Source organism: Mandrillus leucophaeus, unplaced genomic scaffold (genome assembly GCF_000951045.1).
Source record: "Mandrillus leucophaeus isolate KB7577 unplaced genomic scaffold, Mleu.le_1.0 Scaffold75, whole genome shotgun sequence".
Lineage (NCBI taxonomy): Eukaryota > Metazoa > Chordata > Mammalia > Primates > Cercopithecidae > Mandrillus > Mandrillus leucophaeus.
In genome coordinates, this window is record NW_012108141.1 from 6,461,889 (window position 1) to 6,478,036 (window position 16,148).

At 44.8% G+C, this 16,148-nt stretch overlaps 1 protein-coding gene across 1 annotated transcript in view; it reads left to right on the top strand.

Annotated features, from left to right (window-relative positions):
- The first annotated feature begins 11,394 nt into the window (after positions 1–11,394).
- Positions 11,395–16,148, top strand: part of PRDM8 (PR domain containing 8) — a 6,789-nt gene continuing 2,035 nt past the window's right edge. The window contains exons 1-4 of the mRNA XM_011966242.1: positions 11,395–11,666; positions 13,971–14,191; positions 15,180–15,411; positions 15,809–16,146. Coding sequence (XP_011821632.1) covers positions 13,973–14,191; positions 15,180–15,411; positions 15,809–16,146 — 789 coding nt within the window. The 5' untranslated portion in view covers positions 11,395–11,666; positions 13,971–13,972. The remainder of the gene's footprint in view (positions 11,667–13,970; positions 14,192–15,179; positions 15,412–15,808; positions 16,147–16,148) is intronic.

Genomic DNA, 16,148 nt, shown 5'->3' on the forward strand with positions numbered 1-16,148 from the left:
TTTGGTATAGAAAAGGAAGGACTGGTTTGGTATAATAATGGAGAAAAAGGAAGGCTGGGGTAGGATAAGAGTCAGACTCCTGTTTCTTTCAGAGGCCTCCCTACTAGTGGGTAAACAGGTTTAAAGTATAGACCTTATTAGGAGCCTGTTTTGTTTTTTTTTTTTCCAGAACTGGAATGTTAGATTTACTTTTGCATCCTTTCCTTCCTCTTTCCACTTACCTGCTGGTCTGAAAGAGGGAAGAAAGAAGGGAAGAAATGAGGGAGGAAGGAAGAGAGAGGAGAGAGAGAAAGGAGGGGGGGGAGAGAGAGAGAGAGAGAGAGAGAGAGAGAGAGAGATTGTTAAGATCAGATCAGTTAACTCCCTGGCCAAAAAGGAAAGTTGCTAATGTGGAGTTCTCCCTGCCCTCAAAGAAGCAGCAGCTCTGGGTGAGTAGGGTCTCCTCTTTTCTCCCTTCATGAAATCGATCACGCCTCCAGAGGGCTGAAGGAGAGCACTTTGCCACTCTTCACAGCTACACCCTGGCCTCTTTAGCTTTCAATTGAAAACCAATTAAAGGTTTCTATAAATCTGTTAGTGCCCTTTTATCTGGGGACCCCTGATGCATGCGATATTGCCCTTTAGATGCCTCTTCCGTGTTTTGTTTTACAATTGTTGTATCAATATAATGCAGCCTTTCTTCTCCTGTCTCTATAGATACAGATACACAAGGAAAACCCAAGCTATTCAGGCTCCTCATTTGTCCAGCAGCCTAACAGTGGTGCCCTTTCTCTGCTGCTGCTTTCCCTGCTTCGGGAGCAGCAGTTATGGTAGAAGCAGATGGCTACTGATTGGGGGAGCTTTGTGGCTCTAATACTGAATACTTTATGGAAAAGGACTTTATCATGCTTCGTTGGGCAGAGGAATAAGGGATGAGATTTATGGCCAGGAAAAATAAATCTTTTTCCAAGTTGTGGCTCCTTCTCACCAATGTCTCCTTTGCCCCCGGGGTAGAACACTGAGGAATTGGTTTTATTTTATTCTCCTTTTTGCTAATGGAACCTTTTAGTCAGGATAGTGGACTAAGAGCTAGAACTTTACGAAATACCCCAGGTTGTGGCTGTATCAGCATTCTCTGCCCTCAGGAAAAAAAAAAAAAAGCAAAAGAACATCATTTTGAATGCTGTTTCAGGCCATGTTTTCTTGGATGTCCTCTTAGTTGATGGGTAAAATATCATTGTCCATTATTTTATTATCTATGAAGAACAGAAAAGAAGGATGATACTGGTGTTGAAGGAGAGGGGGAAAGGATGGGGCATTTGGTGATGCAGGTATGCTTCTCTACTTTGAGAGGGTCTGAGCTGTGAAGATAATTAGGGGATGTCTGCGAATTTAGGGTTTGGGGCTCCAAATTGAATTTCCAAGGTTTGGGGAATATACAGAGTCCAACCCTATACTGGAGGCCTAATTCGCCCCAAGATAGTGCATATCGTTTCTCTTTTCTTCTCTTCACCTGAGTTTTACTTCTCTAACTTCTCTTGAATCAGGTTTACTCTGTGTCTGTTGTTGGGTTGTGCCCCTCCTCTATATGCAAGGGGATGCAACCTCCGGCTCCTCCAGTCCTCAGAGTCTTTTCTTCTAGAGTAATGTCACGCCCCCTTCCTGAGATCTATAACATAAAGTCACACAGAAATGCTCCTATAGAGCCCCAAATGCCTACTAGCAACCTGGCACCAAGAGATGGTAGTCAATCCCAACTCTGGATCTCCATTCCCATTTCAGACAGACTCTTTGTCTCCTTGATTTTTGAAATGTCATTTTCTGTTCAAGAAACATTTGTTGGGTGTCTTCCATGTTCCAAGTCCCTTTTCTCTGCCTTTTCAATTCTTTTACCTTGTATCTAAACACTAAAGAGAAAAGGCCAGGAGGACAGGCATTCAACTTCCACAAGGGTCCCCTAACTTTCTGCCACAAGCTACTTCCTTCCAACTCTCCAGGCACTACCACCCCACACACTGACATACATCTTTGCATCTTGTTTCTCTCCAAAGAGGAAAAAAAGTGGGAGGAGAGAGCTGAGATTTTTAAAATTCTATTTACCTAGCATTCCAAAGCAGAGGACACTGAGATGCTTTAAACTTTGGGCATTTATTTCGTGCTAGGCTGAATGCTCTGCCAGCCTCATCACACTTAATTCGCATGCTGATCCTTTACGTATGATGTTATTGATGTTAAATATTATAATATCCCTATTTCACAGATCCCCCTGCTTCACAGGAACCAAAAGCATAGAGATGCTAACTAACTCAAGCAAGTGGCCTAGCTGGGATCTGAACCCAGGCTTGACCTGCAATATTCACAGCCACTCTATGAAACAGATGTTGTCTTTACTATTTTACAAATGAAGATACTAAAGTTCAGAGAGGTTAAGTGATTTGCTCAACACACAGGTAGGAGATAGACCCAGGGTTGAGACCTGAGTGTTCAAAATCCCAAATATCAAACTCTTAACCACTGCCTCTTGGATGCTTCAGAAGGAAGAGCAACTGGGAACCCACAACTGACCGCTATGACCTGATTCCCAGTCCTAGACTGGGCGGAAAGTTTCATATAACGTGAGACGGTGGGCGTGGGGAAAATGTAAATCTCCCATTCAGGGCTGCGCCTGCGCGGAAGCGGCGTGGTTTAGGAGAAGGAGGCTCCGCTGGGCTTCGGGAGCCAGACAGGGGGCTCCGTCTGTCATGCGGCCCACAGTGCTCCGCTCGAAGCCAGCGTGCGGGCGCTGGAACAAGGAGTGAGGGCAGCCACAGGGGGAACCCGCCCTGCACGAAGCTCCAGTGCCAATGATGTAGCTGCTGCCTCCGGGCACTAGTTACCTCGTCCTGCCAAGCTCCAGTACTTGGGCGTGTAGGCGAGGGCTGGAGCCATCCACCCGGTCCGCATCTGAGCCACAGCCCTTCACAGGAGTGGGGAGGTCACGCGCGCTGTAGGAGGCCCAGAGCCCTGGTCAGCATTGGGAGGCCTGGTCCTCCAGGTTTCTCTGCTCACCCCCAGACCTCGGCTTTTGGCCGCGGTGCTGGAGTTTACCATTAACGTGTTCACATGCTTCTCATCCCACGGAGTCGCCGGGATGAGCCTTTAACTCCCTGACTTACCCGCGTTTCTAACGTGGCACCGCGACCCTGACCCTTCGCACCTCCACCAGGCCTAAAGAAAGAACTCGCAAGATGGGCATGGGAGGATGGAAGTCAAATATCAATCTACCAGGCCAGCCTTCCGCAGCAAACTGATTGCTCTTCCATTAAACCTGGGGTGGGGGTGGGAGGTGCGCGGCGCGGGCGGGGAAGGAAGGAAGGGATGACTGCCTTTCCTTCCGTTTCGCCCTAGAAACTTCGGGAAATCCTCAGCCCTCGCTGGGTCACTTGGAAAGTGGGTGGACAATACAGTTCCCAGTTTTCTAATAAGGAAGCAAAGGCAGTGTTAGTAACAATAGGCAGCTCTGAAATGGGCATTTAGTATGTACCAAGCCTTGTTCTCTGCTTGCTAAGTATCAATCAGCCCTAACTTTATGAAAAGGGTCCCTTTTATGCCCTCAGTTCACAGATGAAGGACTGAAGTACAGTCCGGTTAAATTACCTGGGGTGGGGGGGGGCGGCCTGGGATGCGAACCCATGCAGTCCTGGTTCCCCTATGGAGTTGTGGGCTTTCCTGAGCCTGAATTGTTGGTCCTTCTTCTTGGGTCAGTTCTCCAGACTTCTAAGGAGAATGTTCATTAATGAAAGCATTGAGACCATCTCGTGTCCAAGACTGAAATGAAACTAGCCCTGGCTTTTGGAAGTGATCCCTTACCATCTGCTCAGCAACTGGCTTTCCAAAGCGCGTTCGCCCTCGTTCCCTTAGAGTCCTCACTGCGATCCGGGAGGCAGCTCTTGCCAGCTTTAGTTCAACCGGAGGAAAACCAAGGCTGAGGTAGGTCACCGGCAGCCCAGCTAGTAAAAAATGGGAACACAGGCTCCTGCCCCGCGAGACGAGATCCGGCGACCAGCTGCTCGAGGTCGTGCACAGAGGCAGGGAGACAGGGTGGTGGAAAGAGTGTTAGGTTCCCGGAGACCCCGCCCTTGGGACGCCTTTCCGCAGGTAAAGTGGTCACCTAGCGGGAAGCAAGTGATGGCATTAATTGCCGATGGAAGGCTAAAGAACAAGGGAAATGTGGCGGGCCTTTGGGAACTGCATTTCCTCCCTGCTTCGCCCAGGGTTCATCTGGAGCGTACCAAGCGCGCAGCTTGGCCCTACACTGCCCCACATTCACGGTTTGTGCACTGTGCCCCTACAAGGGCGACGCCGGGCAGATGATGGCTTGTTTTGTTCTGCCCTGGTCGCCTCCTGTGTCAGGGCTCTGCACTCTTTGGTGAATCAGCTCAAATGATGTGATCTGTGTCTGCGCCTCCTGACACTGTGGGGGCGTTGCTCTCCTTGGATGTCTCCCAGGGAAACCTGGTTTGCCCACATTGAAGTCCCTCATTTGACCTTCTCTGCACTCTTAGTTCTGTGGCTGTACCTTTCACTAAGACATCGGCACCGGACAATGTAGACATCAAGAAGTGTTCGAGTCTAGCAGGCACTTCTGTGCCTTGTCTTGCTTCCCAAACTCAGGACTCAAACTCAGCTATGTGGGGCCTTGAAGAGGAGCCGCTAATTCAGTCCCGCAGGTTAAAAATAAAACTCGTTGCACTCAGTGCGTTGGCATTGGCTTTCTCGAGGGTATTTTCAAAAGTTCAGGGGAACCCCACTTATCTGGAACACAGATGTCTTAGGACTTCAGTTTTAAACTGACTTTAGAATATAGATAATGCTGTGGGGTAGCTGATCACACACACAAGATATTAGATAGTAACATTATACTCAGGATATATTCTTTACAACTCTATTCAGTTTGCTCCCTTGGGACCAACTGCTGTCCTGAATGATTTCACACAAACTATTTTCTCGATACCATCTTATATGAAAACATCCAAAAAAGAGAACTGGCTTCTTAATGGACAAGCATCCAAGTAAAATGACAGTCCTACAACTTATTTTTAATTGATGCCTTTGACAACATTCACCCCAACCTTCTTAAACACACACCCATACCCATATATGCATAGAGGACCATTTCTGCTCAGGTATAAAGTTATTCAGGCCTAAGTTAAATTCTAGGCCTAGCAAATCTCACCATCTAGGTCATTATATTCAACATGTTTATTCTTAGGAATTTATGAGTGTTTTATTTAGCAATTCTGGGTATTATTTCTTTTAAAAATATGAGTTTTCATTTAAACTTCCTTAAAAGGAGATTATGAATAATATCATGGTTACTATATTACATTACAGATACTATCAAATCAGCCTGGGAGGCAACTTTTCACTCGCAAGTTCAAGAGAACACATATGTTGCAATCCTTGCCTATTCTTGCCTCCACTTCATAATGTAAGTCCAGAAGTGTTTATAGTAGTCATGATGTTGCTGCATTTGTGACATGTTGATCTTTGATTTTTTTTTAGGAGACCACGTTTCCAAGTATTAGCAGTGAGGAAAGACTGACATTGGTAGCTTTCAAGTGTTTGTGAAAATCTTCTGAGAACTAACAGCTTTTCATATAATGTTTTGGGAGACATCCCCCATTGATGCTAAATTAATATCCCTGGATTAAATCATAGAACACCTGGGATTAATTGAACTGAAATAATACAGTTTTCACTCAGAGTTCAGTTGGCAATATGAGCAAGGGAGCAGTTCGGGAGGATAATTTGTGAAGAAATTGAACCATATTTCCAAGACTTTTTAATACAATGTGAATCATCACTATTGTGGCTCCTAACTGGTATATACTTCTCAAATCCTCTCTGTCTCTCTCTTTCTTCCTTTCTTTTTACTTTCTTTGTCTTGCTTCTCTCTTCCTTGAGAAAATGAAACATCTCTCTCTTTGGGCCTCAGCAAAGTGTACCATGGGTTTATTCCAAGTACTGGACATTTGTGTCCCCTGCCTAGACCCCTTTCCCAGAAGAGCCATGCTGTCTGCTGCTTTTTTCCCAGCAGCCCAAATTCTCACAGTCCATGCCTCAGAAAGCTAACTGGGATTAGATGCCAAGAAGTGTATTCTGCCCAGGATATATATGCTGTGTGTCTATCATTGCCTGTTTATTTAACTCAGGAATTACAATCCACCTAAAACAGAGAGGAAAAGGGTGGCACAGAGTTACTGAATCTTGGGATGATGTCCATTCTCCTGGCTGTGTGAAGAAATTTGATGTAGAGCCTCTCAATGTTGTCACATTCCCAAGGCCTAGAGTTAGACTTCTCAAATTCTCATTTGAGACTGCTGGACACCAATTTGAGACTGCTAGACATCCCCTGATCCCCAGTCTGCCTAAAAAGCCTGACCCAGAGGGTAAGGAGGTTCAGAGTGACTGACGGAGACGTGGCTACAACCAGCCAACCCCTCTCACACTGAGATGCATTCAAAGGGTGTGGTGTCTGAGTCTAGGAAGGACTTTGGAACCTATGGATTTGACAAAAATTCAGGTCTTTTCTTGCCAGATCGTTATACATTCATCTTGGGAGAAGTATAGAAGTTGGGAGAATCCAGGGGGTCAAAATAGTGGATATTGGATTTGGTTCAGAGGTCACACTCACACAGATGAGTATGAGGCACTTATTTCATATCTCTTGGTAGTTTTGCACAATGTCACTTCGATTTGCTAGCCCATCTAAAAGTCATAGTCAGAGGCCATTAAGCCAGTTGACTACAACCCAGATCCAGGAGAGGAAGAGAGTAACATATAGCTTTCAAAGACTATCCCATTCTCAGCTGAACTCCAACAGAAGTACTCAGAGAGAAAGTTTTAAACTTGAGAAAGGTAGATTATCATTGTAATGATAATGGTGGTAGTAGTAGCTACAGGAGCAGCAGGATTTAAAGCTGGACCATTTATGAGGAAAAGCCCAAGAGATAAAAGTGTGAGTCAGGAGTAATGATCCCTACAGTTGGGATCCTGAAGTCCTTCCTCACAGGCTACAAAATTACCCAACTCTAAGTCTCTGGCTTTCCCAGGGTCAGCCTGGAAAACACTTGCTTATGTAATACCCAGTGAGCCAACTACAATACTTAGTGTGAGGAACAGACCCAAACTGAGTTTGCAGTGTATACTTATAAAAAACAAGTACCCCTCCCCACACCCCACTCCTTCACATCATTGTTTATCCAACTCAGAAGCATGCCTCTTCTCACCAAGATGTAAAACAAACAAACAAACAAACAAACAAACCCCTCTGGGTCTTTTTTAAAAACCCACCATGTATCATTCTCTTGATAAAGGCAAAGTGGTAGAAAATGAGTTAACAACCCTCTGAACAACATTTTTTGCACAGGCCTGGTGTTTTTCTTAATTGACCAGCCCATCATTTCTGTTTCTCTTTCATGTACAGGTAGTCAATAAGGTTTATCCCCTAAAAAGTTCCTTATTTTGAATGGTGAGGCTAGGTAATGCAATTCTCCTCCTTGAAGATCTATTCTCTGCCTCCCTCAACCCTCACAGCCCCTTCCAGAGACCTCCCTGTGGGAAATTAATAAGCTTAGGAAGGAGCTGCCACTGTCTGCTCCATTGGCATCCTCTTATCTTCCAGTGTGTGGGGTTTTTTTCCCCCCTTTCACCATGAATTGCCATACTCTTTTGACAATCAAGCCTTTGCTGGTGTAGTGCTTTGGCAATAGAGTTAGAGGTGAGTAAGCCAGAACCTAGAAAGATATAGAAAAAGAAAATCAGTGTGTTTTCATTCTCATAGGATAATAATCTTTGTGTGAATTATTCTTGGAGATGTTACCTGCATCTTATCAAAGAAGTTGAAATATTTTGGGCTCCATTTTTCAACCCTGGGAAGAAAAAGGGTATTCCCATTCTAATACTCACTAAGAATTAAAATTCCCTTTCTTACCCTTCCTCCACCCTCTCACTTTGGTCATAAAAGGCACCTCGGGTATCATTTATCAACCTCTCTCCAGCCCACTCTTCCAAAATAACACTACAGTTTCCTACATGTGTATTTTTGCCAGGACTCCAAAGAGCCTTGCTAAAGTGGAACAAGGTGAGCATGCCCACTCTTCATTGTCATTCTTCTAATTACTTAACTGGAAATAAAATCCTAGGGAAGAGAGCTCCAAATATATGCATAAACCCATTGTTCCATGTGAATTACATAAAACTGTTGACTAGGTACATTTTGATAGTACTGTCTGAGGCTGAATAAATGCCTCAACCCTTCATTTAGTATCAGTGAATTCCAGTAAGTATTAATGCAGAGTGATTTCAAAGTAGTTTATGTACCATTTTAGCCCATAAATTTCTACAGGAATAAAAATAATTTGTAGATTTTCTTTATCCCCTATTAATGATTGTCATTTAGGACATTTATATTACCAAGCAAAATGTGTACCACTTAAATTACTAGAAAACTCTCCAAGTAAGAACTTTGATTTAATCTTACTTATATTGTTTTGTTATGTCAGTTATTTAACTCATAATCAGAAGGGTAGGTCAGATTCATAAAATGTGAGAAATTCTGATATTTAAGGATCTTTATCTGAAAGCAGTAGGAAAAACATTAATTAGAGGTTAAAAAAGTAAAACTGAAATGAAGCATCTGTTGGCCAGTTTCTCAATAAATCACTCCCTTCTCAGATGTATAAAATCATCGCTGTTTTCTAGCTTGAGACTTAAAAAGGCCAAGCTGTTCCACCCTGAACTTAAGTATCAAAAACATTATTTTATACAAACTGGAGTCAAGGTTTTAGTACCTCAAAAGAAACATAGTTTAAATGGTCTCTATATCTAATAAGAGAAAGGCCAGGCACAAGAAAAATGCCTTCCATTTAGAGTTTATTTTCTAAATGTCCACATTCTGGAGTAGAGGCTTATATATTTACAATATGTAAGGTAATTTTTTAATGCTTTGCATGGACAGATGACTTTTCCTGAAAGATAAACTTCCAATGCTCTAAATAACAGCAAAAGAAAGCACTAAGGAGTGTTCTGTTCAACAGATTAATGAAATTATGTTCTTAAACACCATTCCTCACACACCATATTGCATTTATCAGTCTGTAGTTTCTAAGGGACCGCATGACTCTCTTATGGCTTTTCTTTCTTAACTGGAAGTTGTTTGCAACCATGCCTCTTCTGCCCTTTACTTTTCTTATTTCTTCTACTCGGAATTAACTTACGTTTCTGGCCACTATTCTTCAAACCTGAGGTTTATTTTCCAGATGTTTGAGACATTATTTTCACATTTCTAATTCTTCCACCCATTCTTTAAAGAAGTATTAGGGGACAATGTGTCCATGCTTGTGTGTGTGTGTGTGTGTGTGTGTGTGTGTGTATGTGTGTGGAGAGAGAGAGAGAGAAAGAAGTGAATCTAGTATTCAGTGGAGCAATCAGTTATAAGACAATTGGTAGCTCAGTACAGCTGCAGATTCTTATATACAGACATGTGAGAGAGCCTCATTGCACTAAGCCTTCATCATTAGGAGTCACCCTTAGCTGAAGTACATAAAATTGCACATAGCCAAAGTATGTAAAACTGCACTTCAAGAAGCTTTCTTTGAAAAGTCAGTAGCTAACCTGAAAACTAAGGAATTCCCCACTTTCTCTCAAAATATGGGGATTTGACAGCCCTTCCTTCTGTGAATTTCAGCTTAGTTCTAGGCAGCAGTTCAGAACTTGCATGGGGTACTGACCAGAAGAGAGAAGGAAACACACACACACACACACACACACACACACACAGAGAGAGAGAGAGAGAGAAAGAGAGAGAGAGAGAGAGAGAGAGACGGAGAACAAGGAAGAAAATGAACTTCATGGGAAAGTCCTTGCACTTGTTTCTCCTCAGGAAAATCCTCCCCTGGCCTCCTGGGACTGCAGTCACCGGGCTGTCCAAGCCTCCATACTCCACTGAGTTCCAGAGAAGGGTCTCAAAGCTGGGAGAGGATCAAACTAACATGGTAAGCTGCTTTTTGCCAACTCCCCAAATACATTATTTCAACAACAACAACAAGGAAAAACAACACCAAGGAGGCTGTCTCCTTAAGTTGTGGTTGTACCGCCTCCACTTTAGCCAGCTGCACAATCCGATTTATCCTAATGCTGACAGATTGCCCACTTCAAAGTAGTTGTGGTGTGGGTGGGGCTGAAGAAGTTGAGAAACTATCTATACCACTCAAAGGCCTTTCTTCCCTTAGGAGGAGAGAATTGAACTGTGAAAAAGAAGCCCAAGATCCCCCAGCGAAATGGTGTTGCATCCCCGTTGAAGGAGTCAACTTGCAGGCTGTTAAAGACCTCAAGTCATTAGCATCAGCTGCTGCACTAAAGGGGCAAGTCAGCGCCTCTAAGTGGCTTAGCGCACAAACGAGGCTCCCGAGACGGCCTTGGCAACTCCATCCCCTCCTCCACCACCCGCTGGATGCGAAAAGCTTTCCGGAGCCCATCTTGATAATCATTTTTATTTTGAATCACCCTTGCCTCGCAACCCCAAGACCTCAGAGTGCCAACAGCACCCATTATAGGACTCCCTCTGGGGCTGTGCAGATTCTGCACGAAGCAGAGGGCAAAAACAAAAAAACAAACAAAAAAACCCAGGAACTGTTTGAGTCCACTAACCTGCGCTCTTCCCACCAACCTCCGGCACCCCACCTCCGCCCACGTACCCGTGTCCTGGGACTAGGAGGTACCGTTATGTCCCCTTCCGAGGTCTGGTGACATTCTCACTCCAACCTCATCTCCCGAGCCATGGGAAGGCTGAGCCAAGTTCTCACCAAAGCGCATCCTTTCTGAATTTTGCAGGGGGAAGCTTGGTAGTGTTGGTGCTCCTGAAGAGAGACGACGCCCGTTTATCAACCTCAGGCAACTAGCGGCGCAAATCAGCGGTGGCTCCAGGGCTAGAGAATCCCTGGGGCTAACCGCACCCCTCTCCCTTTCACGGAACGTGGACTCCGGGGAAATACGCTCGGGGTCCGCACGCGCTGGGTGTCCAGCTCTCTGTCATAGCTTCTCCAAGTGCCTAGTGAAACGGGGAAAGGCCCTCTCCAATCCTTTTGGTACCTTCCTTTCCAATCCTGAAACGATTTTCCCCTCCTAGCCGTCCCAGAGGGCCCGAGCTTTAGGAAGAGGCGGGCCGGGACGCTCTCTGAGAGGCGTTGCCACCCGGGGTAGGCGCTCATGATCTGCGGGGCGCGGGCAGGCCGGGGGAAAAAGCTGCGAGGCAGGCGGCGCCGGAGGGAGCTCCTGGCCCAGCAAAGAGTTAAAGGGAGGGGACGTGGGCTGTCACGCGTCATTGGGCAGATTATGTGCAGCAAACAAAAAGTGTGTGTCTGCGTGCCAGTCAGTCACTGCATCGGGTCCATCTGTACAACTCTCTCCGTTTCTCCGTCTCCCTCTCTCTCTCTCTCTCTCCCTCCCTCCCTCCACCCCCCAATCTTTTTCTCCCCATCTCTCCATCTCTCTCTTATCTCTTTAGGAAAAGCCTAAAAGACGGCAACACCAACACCTCTTGACATGGAAATACACTGATACAATAGGCAAAAAGAAACACTCGATTGCATCTTCCGGGTTCCAGGTGGCCTTATTTGGTAGAGTCTATACTGACCTTATTCCTGGTAAGTCTATTTGCATTGATGTGGGAGGGGGATGGGAGGAAGGCAGTTTGGTGGAAAGAGTAGAAAATTTTGTCTTCCGTCTCCTTATTATCCAGAAGAGAGAGAAAAATAATTCTTGAGGGGCTCTCTACTGCCAGGAATATTGTACAAAAGGAGGAGCGGGTGGGGAGCACTTTGCCGGAGAAGCCAGGGACTGGGGAGCGCGCGGCCGCCAGACAATGCCTGACTAGAGGGACGGGCTAGCGGCGGGCAGCAGCGACCGGCTTTCAGAAGCCCCGCCGGCTCTGGGGTATATTCCCAGGGCAGGCGGATAAGAACCTGGGCCCAGAACGGGGCACGGAGCTGTGAAACGTTGGGTGGCAAAGGCGACCGCACGCGGGCGGGCGCTCCTAGGCTCTTGCCCAGCGGTTATTGTGACGGGCTTGAGGCTCGTGGCGGCTGGCGCGGCGACTCCGACCGCTATTAGCGCGGCGGAGTGAGGACCTTTTCACCGTATTGTTAGGTAGAACCGCATTTTAATGACTGTGTCCCTGCTGTTGCCCGAAGTGACGGGGGCGACCTCCCAGCACAATGAAATGCTTGTGTGAAAGAGATTTTTAAAAGGAAGAGAGAAATTGGGGCATAAAACGCTGAATTGAAGGAAATTGAAAAGAGGAGAATAGGATTCCGTTGAAAATGAGATGAGAGGTTATGGGTTTTTTAAAATGTATTTTAATTTGAAATGAAAAATCAGGATGTCTACCTTGTATGGGGTAAAAATGTCCAGGGATAGATGATGTAGAATAATAAAGTTTCTTCTTTATGGATATTTTCCCTTATTTCTGCTGTCTGGTAGATACAGCCCAACACTTGACATTTGGGGGATGCAAGAGGATGAATGGAAAATGAGACGAACCAAAGTTTTAGGCTATGTTAGCTGGAATGGGGGGAAAAAAGCACACCTTGTAGTCACACGTGTAAGGTTAATTGGTTAATATAAATTAAAATAAAAACAGACGTCACTGATATTATTCCATAATGAACAGCTTTGCAGGAAAAGAATTAGATCTACTCTTTCCTGTTACTTTAATTATACAAAACATACATAAATAATTGCCAACGGTGACATTATCAGGGAACAACAAACTTGGAGGAATCTTTTGATTAGTTTGAAATACTAAGCAATGCAGCTAGTTCAAAGCTAGTTAAAAAATTTAAACACCTGTTTCTTTTTTTCTTTCTTTTTTTTTTTTTTAATGATAAGTCTTGTATGGGGTGTCCAGAGGAAGGAAAATGTCCCTTTATGACAGCTTAATAGAGAACCCTCCATTGGGGCATTACTTTCTAAATTGCTGTGGATTAAACAGCTGGAGAGCCCACTGAGGAGTGCTCAAGGAGGGCTGCCCCCTCTTGCCCAAAAAGGGTCATATGGGGTAGGGGGAGTGAAAATTTACCAGTCATTACACACAGTATTTCAGACTGGGGACACTTTAGGCCTGTCCTGTACCTGCTCACTTCATGAGCTACATGTGACTCAATCCACCCCCTTGTATAACAAGGTAACCGGGATTCACTCTCATCCATAAATAAGCATGTCCAGAAAAAAAATTACCTCTGCTTGCTGCTTTTAATTAAAGCCTCAGAGGAACAGTGTTGGATTATGGTAATGAGCAGACATACGTCCCTTCTTGTAGGCTGCAGAGAAAGGTTAGCTGACACAGAATTAGTGGCCCTGACACTCCACTTGAAATCCATTCGCCATGCTCCGCTGTCTCCGCCTGCTCACTAACGCTGCTCCCCTCTTTGGAAGAAAAGGAAAAAATCAGCTCCCGGGCACCCAGTTCAATACATAGGCAGAGGCACTTTTCCCCAAGGGTTAGAAGTTTCTTTCAGTAAGGGAAGTCTATAGGCTGGTTAAAATATATGTGCGTGTGTGTGTGTGTGTGTGTAATATATATAAATATATATAATATATAAATATAATATATATATAATATATATTCTGCCTTGAACTTCACCTCCAAAACCTACCCAATCTAACATCAAGGTAATGCAAAAATGATCTAGTCTTTCCAGCCCTTTCTTTTCTTTCTTTCAAGCAGTCAGCTCCAGATTTCCCACTATTCTAATTATTTTAACAAGTATCTCTTAGTTTTCATCTTTAAAATATGCCATGTTTATCTCCTATAATTTTGAAATAAGAGCTATGCAAAAATCAGGCAGGTGCAAGGAAAATCTGCCTAGTATTTGAACAGTTCTGCCTAGGTTAATGGCAGTAGAAGCAGTATTGTAACTCACTTTCCTGTGCTGTGTGTCTATCTCCAGTGATGGAGGATACAGGCATCCAGCGAGGCATCTGGGATGGAGATGCCAAGGCTGTCCAACAATGTCTGACAGATATTTTTACCAGCGTTTACACCACCTGCGACATCCCTGAGAATGCTATATTTGGTCCCTGTGTCCTGAGCCATACTTCCCTATATGACAGCATAGCTTTCATAGCTCTCAAGTCTACTGACAAGAGAACAGTACCTTATATCTTTCGGGTAAGTCTCCGCTGGAGCTGTGTAGGTGTATGAGGGTAATGTCCTGTTAGAAATGGACTAAAAATAATTCTAATGACAAGTGGAGATAGGTTTTGCCTGTGGAAAATGCAATAAAGCAAGCAATCCATTTCACACATCAAAAATTAGAAAAGGAAAATTAAACTCAAATTATTGTCAACTGATTTTTTGGAATAAATGACAAAATTTGATTTGGAATGTTAGAAATATCTAAATCAGTGCTTCAGTTCTGGTTTATCCTGGTGATGAACATGACTTCCTAAACTCTGGGAGATTTCACTGGGGCGGAGGCTATTTGCATACTAACTAGTTTCTGCAAGTTCTTTGACAAGTATTGGGTACATTTGCCTTCCATTTGAGGAGGCTACTTCATCCCCTAAATATTAGTTTCTTTGGTAATATTAGCTAGTGCCCAGAGTTTGTATTTAAGTAAAAATGTTAATAGTTTTGATAGTAAAGCATCATTAAATCCATATGTCTGAATTGGAAGATAAAAGGCCTCTCATTTCCTATTCTTCTTTACAAAGAAAAGCTATTAATTGTTCGAGCCAGGATTTGAAACATGATTGCCATAGCGTAATTTCTAAGATTTAAGCTTGCTTTATTTCTGAAACAAACAAAATTCTCCATACCTTTGTAATGTGGGATAACTTAGAAGTAAACTCTCAATACGTTAACACTAAATTCTAAGAAGAAATTTCCTCATTTAGCATTCAACCAATATACAAAAACGGTGACTTAAATGATCTGTATGATTGATGCAGTGTTTCAAAAGATGGTTATCTTGCCTACTGGTTACAAACATGAGGACAGGTCCCAGCTTGGGCCAAATTTTTGGAAGCGTGGTCTCAGATAATTTTTGGAAAAGAATAACATAGAAGAAATGGTCTTGATTCTTCCGATTTCATTCTCTCATGAGGGTCCCTCTCCCCTCTCCTTCTTGTCTTTTTTCATCTATTTCAAACCGCAGGTAGACACCTCAGCAGCAAATGGTTCCTCAGAAGGTCTCATGTGGCTGCGGTTGGTCCAGTCGGCCAGAGATAAGGAAGAGCAGAACCTTGAAGCCTATATAAAAAACGGACAGCTGTTTTACCGCTCTCTTCGCAGGATTGCCAAAGACGAGGAGTTACTAGTTTGGTACGGGAAAGAACTGACTGAGTTACTCTTGCTCTGCCCCTCTAGATCCCACAACAAAATGAATGGTAGGTTGGCTCGCGACCGGCGTGTGGGCCCTTAACTAGCGGGGGAGAGACGCAGGGAGCGGCAGGGGCTCACCCGGCGCGTTGGCGCGTCTTTCTTCCCTTTGGGTGTCTCATAGGAAGATTCTGAGATATAGTTCGGAATGAAGCTAAACAGATAGGTGAAGATAAAGCAAGGAAACTTGACTTGTTTGCTGTATTCCCCCCAAATCAGGAGGGAAAGTTAGATTAGGTTGGTCATTCTTTTCTCAGGCACTCAGGCCCTGAGAAATGAAGGTGGATTTGTCAAGGGGATGGTGGCAAACTGGCTTGGGGGCGATGCTGAGTAATCATGTGGTGTGCGTGTGTGTGTGTGTGTGTGCGCGCGTGCGTGTGTGTGTGGTGTTTGCTCACTAAGCAGGGTCGTCCCCTTACACATGCCTGGAATGCAGCCAACGTTTCCAGTTTGAGTTCCCCTATGTGGCGCATCTGCGTTTCCGCTGCCCCAAGAGACTTCACAGCGCTGATATAAGCCCCCAAGACGAGCAAGGCGGCGGCGTAGGCACCAAGGACCACGGGGGCGGCGGCGGCGGCGGTGGCAAAGACCAGCAGCAGCAGGAGGCACCTTTAGGCCCGGGTCCCAAGTTTTGCAAAGCCGGTCCCCTCCACCACTACCCAGCCCCCTCCCCCGAAAGCAGCAACCCACCCGCTGCCGCCGGCGGCAGCAGCGCGAAACCATCCACAGACTTCCACAACCTGGC